The sequence below is a fragment of the Rhinopithecus roxellana genome, chromosome 1 (assembly GCF_007565055.1).
Source record: "Rhinopithecus roxellana isolate Shanxi Qingling chromosome 1, ASM756505v1, whole genome shotgun sequence".
NCBI lineage: Eukaryota > Metazoa > Chordata > Mammalia > Primates > Cercopithecidae > Rhinopithecus > Rhinopithecus roxellana.
The window spans coordinates 29,186,391-29,198,256 of record NC_044549.1 but is presented as its reverse complement, the minus strand read 5'-3'; the positions used below and the strand labels follow the sequence as shown (position 1 = coordinate 29,198,256).

At 36.9% G+C, this 11,866-nt stretch overlaps 1 protein-coding gene across 1 annotated transcript in view; it reads left to right on the top strand.

The window, feature by feature from the left end:
* The first annotated feature begins 7,987 nt into the window (after window positions 1-7,987).
* The window catches only part of MYH15 (myosin heavy chain 15), a 135,631-nt gene continuing 131,752 nt past the window's right edge, over window positions 7,988-11,866 (top strand). The window contains 1 exon segment of the mRNA XM_030935953.1: window positions 7,988-8,008. Within this exon segment, the coding sequence (XP_030791813.1) occupies window positions 7,988-8,008 (21 nt within the window).

Sequence of the window (11,866 nt, the reverse complement as noted above, 5' to 3'; positions counted from 1 at the left end):
TTTCCCCATCTTCTAAAGATTGGAACCCCCAATCTTTAGCTGAAATTAGCACAGTTTAATAGACTTTCTACAGTAGTGGCCAGGGAAACATAAGCATCCTTTGCAACTACGTGTAACTATGTAATTCAGTTCTTGATAGTGTGATGTGAATGGAAGGGCAGACAATTTCTGGGAAGTATCCTTAAAGGACATGGCTCTTCTTTTCTTCTTCTTCTTTCTTCCCAAGTGTAAATGAACAATATGGCTGAGTTTCTAGCAGAATATTGAATCATGCCTTGACCTGGGGAATGAAAGCCATGAACAGTAGATCATCAAGACAGAAGAAACCTGATCCCTTACACTGGGATATACATAGGAGCCCTGGATTAACTCCTTCCAGACTTCATGAGAGAAATAAACTTCTGCTGTATTTAAGTCATTGTTATTTTGAGGTTTTTCTGTTTCTAACTACTCTACTTGCAAAGGGCAATTTTGTTATTGTTTTTGTTACCCTTGGCAACTAATACCAGGACTACCAAGAAATACTGACTAAATATAACTGTTTATAATCCTCCAAAGCTGGACCAAAAAATGTTGTTATAAAAAGAAAGGATAGGCATATTTAACTGTATAAAAATATAAGACAAAAGTTACCATAAGTGAATTCAAAAGAAAAATGATAAATTTGGTAAATTAAATTAATAATAAAAGACATAGGATTAGCACACAAAATGTACAAAGAACAATTGCAAATTGAAAAGAAAAAGCAAATACTCCCATAGAAAAGCAGACAAAATAAACAAAATAAAAAGTAGACAGAACAAACAACTCAGACAAGAACTAATCCAAATGAGTATTTGAAAAGATGTTCAAATTCTTGAACAGAGAAATGAAATTAAACTAACAATGAAATATTACATTATACCTATTGGATTGTCAAAAAGTTATAAAGAATGAAAAGGCCTATTACTGTCAGTAATGCAGGAAAAAGTGCTTTCATATATGACTGGTGAAACTGTTAATTGTTACTGCCTTTTTGGAAAACAATCTGGCAATATCTATTAGAATTTTAAATGTGTATTTTCTTTGACTTAACATTCCCACTCCTAGGACATTTTCTCAAATAAATAAAATCATGAGTAATGACACATGTACAAGGATGCTGATTACATTTTTTATAATGGCAAAAAAAACCTCTGGAAATGTCAATAGGGGAGTTGCTGAATAAATCATGATACATTTGGTATGATATAAAATATCATAGAATCATTAAAACAATGCATTTGAGTTGTAGCAGTTGATTTGGCAGATTTTCAATGAGGTATTATTGAGTGAGAAGAATTAGGACATGGAGGCCTGTATATAATTGATCTTATTTTGTTAAATGACCCACAACACTATGCCATGTGTCTGTATGTTTGTTTACCTGAGCACATAAGCATGGAGAAAAATATTAAAGAGCACATCCTAAATTGTTAATCTGGATTATGTGTGGGGTGAGTAAAAGCAAGAAGGATAATGTGAGTGGAAGGGTAAGAGAATCCAAGATCTAATATGGGCTGTAGCAAGAGGACAAAAGGCAAGCAAAAAAACCCCAAGCTTTATGACATGTTTAACTTCTTGATATCTAAAATTAATTATATGTTATTTATATATGTGCAGAAGTATATTATATATGTATGTATACAAAAACATATACATAATTAATGTTTTTGGAAGTTTGATTTTTTTAATTTGACAAATAATAATTGTATACATTTACAGGGCATACTGTAATGTTTCAGTAGGATATATACCTAACTCTGACCTTAATTTATATGCAGAAATACTGACCATCACTTTATTTTATTTTAAGATAATATTTATTGCACAAAATGATATTTCCATTATAGAAAGAGAGGAGTAGAAAATATAGAGTTGCAAAATAATTTTTAAAAGAATCCATAATCCCACCATCCATAAAGAGCTAATTTGGAACTTTTATTATGCATATAATCTTAAATATACTGTAAATACTGTTTTATAATTCATTCTCAATTAAATATCACAAACATCTTTAATAATGAATTCTCCTTCTCAGAAGCATATGATCTTACATTCTAACAAATATGAAACTATCACTTTATATCCACACATCAAGTCCTTTCGCAAATGTTCTCATTCTCAAATCACACCAACACAATTGGGAAAGGAAGAAGATGGGCGCATTGGAAGTGAGAGGATTTTTTCCTTCCTTTGTAAATCTGTAGCAAATACGCGTGGAAGATGCCCTCTTTTCCTCCGTCCATCACCTAATACATTCTAACATCTTTTATGATATCAACCCTTCTATTTAGATTAGGAACAGGAAGGAATAACGGATGTTTTAAATTGTGTCTCAAAACACCATCATATGAATTATTTGGCTCTCAAATAGTTCTGTAACATCTGTGTAGTAAATGCTACAAAACATTTCCTCTTTAGCAATTATTAATCAATTAGTAAGATTTCAGATTTGACTTTTGGTTCTTTGAATTACAGTACTAGATCAACTACATGTGAAGCAGAACAACTTGTGGTCGTCAATATGCAAGAAATCTTCAAAGGGGCTTCTGTGCTAGGAATAGTTACTTTAATTTTGTAGTCAAGTCAATTATCCATAGATTCTATGAATCATTTGAATATAGCAACTATTGACAGAGCTTATTCTCACTTGTTTTAAAATACACCACTTACTTTACATTAAGACCCTTGTTTTGATCCCTATTCTCTGTTCAACCCAGAGAAGAAGTAACACTGTTTCACATTCCTGGGGTTATATTTATGATGCCCTAGGCAAAATTTGAATCTCCAGGGTCACCACACCTATCTACCCTTTAGATTTGTCAACTATCCAATAGCCACTAAGCCACATCAGAATCTCCCTGATCATGCCTCATGCCCTTTCTTGGAATTTTTTTTTTCCCCTCCGTCTTTCCACCATCTTCACTACATACATCTCCTCTTGCTCCCCACCACCTGCCCTCAGAGTCTACAGGTGCATGTCTCTCCCAGCCTTTCAAAAATGGAAACAGGCTTATTACTTTTAACAGTTGTCTCTCATTTATTTCACTTGATCTTAGCCAAAAGGCCGAGAAGCGATTCTCTCTCATTTATTTCAAACTAAACCCCTCTTAAAACCAGTCTTGTTAGTTTCTTCCACAACTGAACATCTTGAATCCTCAGAGCTTCTTGAAATGCAAGTTAAACTATTTTGTCTGCTTTATCTGAACTGAATCTTTTACAAATGTCTGAATGCACCACCACACCCTTTTACTCAGGCCCCAAGCACACCTGAAAATGGCTTGCAGTCTCCCAAAGGCCAAGTAGGGTGCTTTAATGTCCATTTCCTGTGAAAAAAAGCCAGCCGGGGTGCGATATCTATTGCTTCATCTCATATTGCCTGGGATTTCTGTGAAGTTACTGGTGAATTCAGTTTACCCGTTTACAATCACTGGAGATTCTAATTAAATCTCATTCCTGTAAGAAGCAACAAAGATCATCTCAATTAGGCTGCCATATTGATTCATTTTGATCGAATTGATTGGGTATAATTATACAGTACTTGCTTCAGCATTTATTATTAGTTTACCTCTGCCCTCAATGCTGTTGTAATAGGCTTCAGCAGAGTGTCTCTCTATTATCTTTTATTCCTCAGTGGGAAATGGTTAATAAATTGGTTCTGGGAAAGAGTTATGCAGAACTGACCCATGTGTGGTGAGAACTGATTGCATGAACTGTTTCCTATAACTCAAAAGAGTTTCCTTTTTTTTTTTTTTAACATAATTTCCCAAACGTCATTTTAAAAATGGTTCAGAAAGTCTTTGCTCCAGAGAGACATTTTCAGGTTTTGTAAAAAGCTTGTAAGTCCTAAGAAAGTAATTCAAAGTCAAGGGCCGACTGGCTAATCTCCTGTTTTGTAGCAATCAGCTAGCTGTTTGCTTCACCTAGACACTCAGTAAAAGAAAATTTTCTCAATGTTGAAATAGGCAAATAGAAACACATTTCCTTGGATAGACAAGACACTTTTAAAAATTATACTTTTGTGGCAGTGGGGAGGGGAAGAAATTAAAGAACCATATGAGATGCATGAGATAAAAATTGTATATTATAATTATTACAAGAATAGATTTTGAAGCTCAACATCTAGGCTCAAATCTTGTCTCCCAAAATGACTAGCTTATGACCTCTCCCTTTGTTTCCACATCTGTAAAATGGGAATAATAAAACCTATCTTATAAGGTTGTTAGGAGGCTTATATGAATTCATATATGCAAATCGATTGGAACAATCCCTTGGAACATAATACACCCTTAATAAATACTCTTTCTTAGTGTTCTTAGAATAGCCTAAATAAATAGTAGATATCTATGGTTAATATTTTCTTGGCAATATGGAGCATGTTGAGACCCTTCACTTAATTGCTCCAAATCCCTGGAGAGAGAGCACTGAGCCCAAGGCTCCAAAACTGATGCCACCAGAGAGGGTGTTGCTGCTTCTCTTATTAATATTGTCTAATCCTATTATGTAGCAAGCATTTGGGGAATGAGTTAAATTAGTCTGCAGATTTTGGTTATAGAAATGGAATCGTTTTCTGGCATCTCATACCCTTGCCTCAGAGACATTTGGGGTGCCAAATCCAGATCCAAGAGTTCAGCTTCTTAAAAACCAGTAGACAAATTTAGAAACAATGCAAAATTGACTGAAGTTGTCATCCTTGACCTTGACAAGAGTGTATAAAGTCTTGACTCAGCACTGGTCTGCCCATTTCTTTTGATCTTTGCAAGGTAGGTTTCTATCTCTCCCTTTTCCACCAATACATTGAATGGTGCGTATTAAAAACAATTTGCTATTTTTACTGATAGTTTTCGCGTGGGGGTTGTTATATGAAACAAAATATTTTAAGAAAAAGATGATGTATTTATAGAATAGAATAGTTGCTCTGAGGTGAGAATTTTAACAGCAATTTTTACTTTTGGTATAATCTTTTGGAGAATGTATGTCTATTATTTTACTTACCATACTGAAAACTGTATTGACAAATCTTGGTCCCTGCTAGACTTGAACCTTGAAACAGTAGCCGCATCTTAATTATTCTAGTATCCCAAGCATTTTGACGATTCCTGGCATTTACTGAATGTTCAAAAAATTGTTATATTTAATTGAACTGGAATACATAATATTCTAGTTTTATTTTAGACAAGTGTATCTGACTATCTATTATGCAAAGATGTTGACTACAATTGTACTTAGTTAAAACTCGTAATTATTCTGAGTTAAGAACATTCAGAAAATATGAAACCAATAAATAAATGAAAATAATGCAATTAATACCTTGAATGTATATATCATCTTTTAGAATCACTAAATATATTTAATGCATGTCTTTTGTGCTGAATAACAGCGCCTGCAATTCTAAAGTAAATGTTACTCTATTATGCAGATCATGGGTCACTGACCCTAAGGAATATTATCAGGACAATGTTCCATTTGAGCTAATCTTTATTCCGTGACTGTGATATTAACTAGTATTTTATGGGAGGGTATATTTGCCTTCAATTCTGAAGCACAAAAATACAGCCCTCGATATTAGTTTCCTTCAGTTTGTCCTCATAGATCTATTGTCAGTATTTTTCTTTCAACTCTGCTCAAAACTATCCATACTTTCAGTCTGCTCCATTGTTGTTGGTTGGTGAATGTGAGCCAATCATGTATTTTGCTGGTCCCTGCATACTCACCTGTAAAATATGAAGCAATGAGTCAGCTGATATTAAAGAACTTTTAGTTCTAAGACCCCATGGTTTCAAAAATCTTGGGGCAATACAATTCAGATGTATTGACTTAAATACTTTATTTAAAAAATAAACTACTTATTTAAATCTTTCCTTACCAGTCCGGTTTTCTTGATATGGTATACTCGTTGATTTTTATCCTTAGCATACTTCTTTTGAACCATAAATCTAAATTTTTCTCATCCAACTTAGAAATGAAGTGGTGATGCTTTTTAAACCAAGGACATGTTGCCTGTATGGACATGCTGCATTTTGGTTAGATGCTTTTCTAACCAAGAACATCAGCCTCCTGGCTGGCTGGAGCTCAGCCAGGAGGAAGTATAGCATCATGCTTAAGAGCAAGGACTCAGGAGTCAGATGATGGGTCTGCTCTATTTGTTGGTTCACTCCCTAAGTGTTTATTAAGGCTCTACCCGAAGAACTAGAGTCTTCTCTGAGTGCTGCAGACCTAGTCCTGCCCTCAGATTACTTATGTTTCATTAGGAAGATGGGCAATTAAACAAATAATAATAAAATAGTATGAACATTATCATAATGCAAGTAGCAAAGAAATCTAAGAACACATCTAGCTGACAGAACGAACCTAGAGAATACCTTCTTGTAGAAATATTGCTTACTGAAGATTCAAAGGATGATTAAGAATTAGCCAGAGGAGGGGGAACAGGGCTGAATGTTCCCGGCAGGGGTCACATGACATGTGAACATCCAGAGGTCAGAGAGTGCTGTTGGCATCTACTAGTAGTGCCCCAGCCAGGTCAGGCCTGGGGATGAGACAGCAAGAGAGATGAGGTGGCGGTGTCAGTCAAGCAAGAGAATGGAGAGCTCTATAGGGTCTGTTAACATGTTGGACTTTTATCATAGGATGCGGTATGATTTTAAGTAAGATAGTGCGGTAACTGCGTTTCTTTACTTGGGGGCCTCATTCTTGATTGGCTGCTCTCAAGAGACTAAGTAAGAGAATACAGCAATAAACCCCCAGAAAAATGATGATGGCCTTGATCCAGATGTTGGCAGGGGTGATGGAAAGATGTAGATGGTTTTGAGTGATATTTAGAAAGAGTCAGCAGAACTTGGCAATTGATTGGATCTAAAGGTGAATAAACTAGGAAACAAGAATGACTTTCATGTATCTGGATTTAAAACTAGAAATAACACTTGCTGGTTCTCTAAGACTCAGTGTTTTCATATAATAAAGGTTATTACATATATCCTTCATAGAGCTACTGTAAAGTTAAAAGTTATTATGTATAAAACACTTAACCTGGTTCCTGGTGTGTGATACACACTCAGAACTCAGATTTGCTTTTATTAAATAGTATATTGGTACTGTCTCCAAAGGTATCATTTCAGGGATGTTTGAGATTCCTTCCTTTAAGTTGTAAAATGTTATTCTTAAAAATACACATATAGCGTTATGCCTCCTTGACCTCTATGACCCTGTACATTGCTCTATCATAGCACCTAGCATTTAGCATATTGAATTATAGTCACTGATTTATATCTCTATTGTCCATGTCCATTAGAGTGGAAACTTATTGAGGTCTTATTACTCTTTTAATCCATATATCCTAAGAGGACATACTTTAAAATGAATGCATGACAGAATTTAATCAGAAGGTGGCTGGATGTGGTGGCTCACACCTGTAATCCCAGCACTTTGGGAGGTCGAGGTGGGTGGATCACTTGAGGTCAGTTCGAGACCAGCCTGGCCAACATTGTGAAACCTCATCTCTACTAAAAATACAAAAATTAGCCATGCATGGTGGTGGGCACCTGTAATCCCAGCTACTCGAGGGGCTGAGGCGGGAGAATCACTTGAACCCGGGAGGCAAAGGTTGCAGTGAGCTGAGATTGCACCATTGTACTCCAGCTGGGGCAACAAGAGCAAAATTCCGTCTCACAAAAAAAAAAAAAAAAAAGAATTTAATCAGAAGTTCTTCTCTGGATCAATAGCGAATAGATCAGTGCAAAGACCCAGCATTTTGATCAGAGATTGGGAGGTAGGAAAGTGTAGGAGAAGGCAGTTCTGGAAAGGATTAAAGAGCCAGTAAAAGCTGGGAGAGAGGAACTAGTGAAAGGAGGGAGCAAAAGAGAAATGTCATTGATATTCACAATTGTTATTGTGGATGGACCTTTGATTAGTAAATGAACAACTGGGAAAGAGAATAAAAAGAAGAAGGGACCCCAGAAACCAGGGAATGTCAAATGCTGCAGAGAGGGTGAGTAGGATTAGAGACTGAAAAGCACCCAATTAAGATTTGTCTTTAGGAGATCATTAGAAAGAACAGTTTCTGTGGAGGTATGGGAGGAAAAGCCACTTCCCAGTGGGAGGGGAGCGGGGAACAGAATCTAGGAGTGTAAACTGCATTGCCTGGAGACCTGTAGCTGTAATAATAATTACCCTTTGAAGTAAATGCTTTAAATAATCGATAATTTGTGCAATACTCTTGGTTTGTAATTCAACCTTTTAACATTCCTCTTTGAAGAAGATAAACCTGCCTAAAGCCCCTGCGTTTGCAGAGAAACAAGCTGCATATAAACAAATAAATAGCAGGTAGTATAGCTGGTTAAGGGGTGGTAGATTTGTGCCTAAAGACTAACCACGTAAGGTTTTCTATGGAGGAAACCTTGCTGAGTTAAGGCACATAACATGATTATCCCAGCAGCATGAATACTAGGAAGCATCAGCATCATTTTTCTACCCAGTAGTGTCCCTAATTAGGAACATCTTGCAGCATTTCCCCAGATTTGTGGCATTCACTGGGCCTTGTAACTCAAATGTGTTTCATTTACTGCCTTAAGACATATGTTTCAGCTTGTTTGGGATCATTTAAGTGCTTGATAATTCTTCCCTTCAGCTGTTGACATCTGGATAAATCCATTCTCATTTTCAGGCATTGTCTCCAATTTTAATAATGGAAGAGGCAATGTCAAAAGATGCTTAGTGTTTGTTTACCCAAAGGAATATTAATATTTGTTCTTATTACTTGCATCATGGCTTCCCAGCAGTAGAAGGCTTTGAAAGTAAACACGCATAATAACGTACCTTGATGAAGAACTCAAGCGAATCTAATCAATTATGATGAAACCGACTTAAAAATGTGTCAGGACTGCTAAAATGAAAAGAGTTTAACTCTTTTAACAATTTACTTCATAGACATCATTTGAGTTTCTGCTTATAGTTAAGGCACTGAAATGCCAAGGTGATATGGATTTCTGCACCCCTCATCCCCACATTTATTGTCTAGCTCTGTTTGAAAGAGATGAGTGCTGTGAGTGCTGAGTGATAGATTTACTGTGGTCAGCAGTAAGAGGACTAGAAAGTGTGACCTTTCAGGAATGATCACCATCCAAATAGACAATTCCCTTGTCTCACCTCCATCTACTCAGCTAGTAGCTGCCACTATGTGAGTTTCCCTCTTTACTTCCCTATGGTACCATCCTTCATTATGGTTTTGCACATCTCAGATTCACTAAGCAATTTGGAAAGCAAAGCTACTCTCTTACATATTTAGCACAGTGTTCAAAGACTGCATAAATGCTTGTTGAATAGTAAGAAGAACAGTTAACGTTGATTAAGGTTTTACTATGTACCAGACAATGTGCTGAGTTTTATACACAATCTTCACATCATCTTAGGAGAGAAATGAAGAAACTGTGTTAGGGCAAAGACTGAGACATAATGCATTAGTTAAGGATATTTTGATGGCATATAACAAACTCACTTGACATTATTTAAAGTTGGGAAAGAAATTAGAATGTACTGGAAGGTCATTTAGAGAGCTTATGGAAATCAAAGGCAGAAATTAAATGTAGGTCTCAGGAGGTACTATTACCAGGAAAAGTCTTTGGGATATAAGAAAGTGATCTCTCTCTTCCTTTGGTCCTTATTGCTGCTTCTCCTCATCCTTGTGACTCCCTCTCTACTGATGCTTTTGCTGACTAGCGTGCATGTGGCACCACATGACCACACCGCAATGCCAACCTCAACCCTCAAGTTTGCATCACGCCATTCAAGCAAAGAGCCCAGATGGAGAGTGACATCTAAATCCCAAATCTGTATTCCAGCAGGATACCCTGATTATCTCTGATTTTCCCAGGACCAGATACTGAAACCTGGTTTATAAGCTGGGCCAGGATACCAGTGTCACCTTACAGACATGGCTACTTTTGGCTTATTCCTGTAGATGAGAGCAGGCACTTCTAATAGGAGTGTGGGCTCAACAGGCACTCCAAACTGTGTCAACTAGAAGTGGGTAAGAACTGGTAATTATAAAATCAATAAAAGTTGATGATGAATTGAATGTGGCATGAGATAGAAGGGGCAATTAGAGATAACTCCAAGGGTTCTATCATAGGGGATTGGGAGGATCCAGGATGAGACACTTCCATTGGAATGGTGGGCAGAGAATGAGACAGTGGAAGAGCCTGTGAAACAATAATATGAGGAATATGTTTTCTCATCTTAAGAAAACATAACTCTGCCTACAGTTTCCACTCAGACTAGTGAGTTGGGAGTTGTAGCTGTACAAGCTCACCTCTTCCCTTTGCTTCTACAGTCCCCCTCTGGGCTTCTTTTCTGACCTTTGCCATATAACCAGCTCCACCCCCCACCCCAAAGTGTGAAAATTTCTCTCTACAGATTTGTCTAATGCATAATAATTCAAGACAGAAGAAACTTCTACCCCTACTCAAATCTATTACTCTAAGAGGGCACAGTATTTATTCTGCACATTATTGTACCCCTGGGCCTAACATGGACAATTATAGATGGGCAGTACATTTATATTGCATGAATATATTCAAATGTATATTTGAAAAGGACATTTTCAAAAAGATGTTTGCAAAATACCTGAGGAGGGAGAGGGGGACAGCTGCAGAAATACAACCAGTATAAAAATAGCTGACTTCCAAAATAGTGATTGAATTTCTAAAAGAACTACAGGCACTACACTTAAAAGTAGATTGACCAACTTGTTCTAGTTTTCCTGGGACTTTTCTGGTTTTCACACTGAAAGTCTCAAGCCCTGGGAAATACCTCAGTTCCGGGAAGACAGGAATGGTTGGTCATCCAGGCTCGTGTCTTGTCTCAGCTACAGCTCTTCGAACATATTTTCTGTGAAAGGCAGCTAGGTGAGACCAACATGATTCTTTCTTGGCCAAGAGGAAAAGCTTACATCTCAGCTCTCCCTTCCCTGTAAGGGCTTACCATTCTTTGTGTTTACTTTGTTAACTGGTAACTAATATACACCTGGAAATTGTGCCCTATCATTGTAAACAGGATACTGATGGCTTATATGGTGCTCAGTCCCTGTAAAGGTGAACTCTAGAACAGAACAAGATGCATTATTTTGCCGTGTTACAAACTGAATTATGTCATGGACATGATGATCTAATGTCTTTCTCTGAATCCAACCTTCTGATAGTGATGATATTGTCTATGTGCCCTGTGGATCATGCAGACAAGTAACCTGGACTTTGCAGTTATGCAAAAGGTGTACACTCATTGTCCGTTTAGAAATTACCATTTCAAGTCATCAAATCTCTTATTAGTGGAGTGTCAATATGTCCCCATTCGCTTGGGTCAGTCTTAGATTAAGTTTGTTGTCCTGATTTAAATATTAATGGCATCACCTCTTAAAAATCCCAGTAACAAAAATTACGTCCAGTTTTGGGTAATGAATTTTTGCACACTTCTGAGCATAGTTATGTGATTCCCAGAACCTAATCGCTCCAGTATGTATTGATAAATCAAGCTCCTGAATGTTCAAAGGCAGAGCTAGGTCCTAGGAGTGTGGTACTGCCAGCAATGTGCATGCAGCCCGTCTGCCCTATCCTTTCCTATTCTCCTCCCAGGATTCCAGTGCTACCCCCTGCTCTCTTCTATCTTGTAAATATATGCAGTATCAGATACAAGTTTGTTTATGACGGGCGTCAGAATCCTCCAATAAACATGCACGAGTATACCAGTCTCAAAGATAATTTCCTTTCAACATGTAGATGAATTTTTCCTTCTAAGAGAATTACCTTGAGTTCTATACTCATCTATGTTTCTCTGTCATTCACAAAATAGAGCT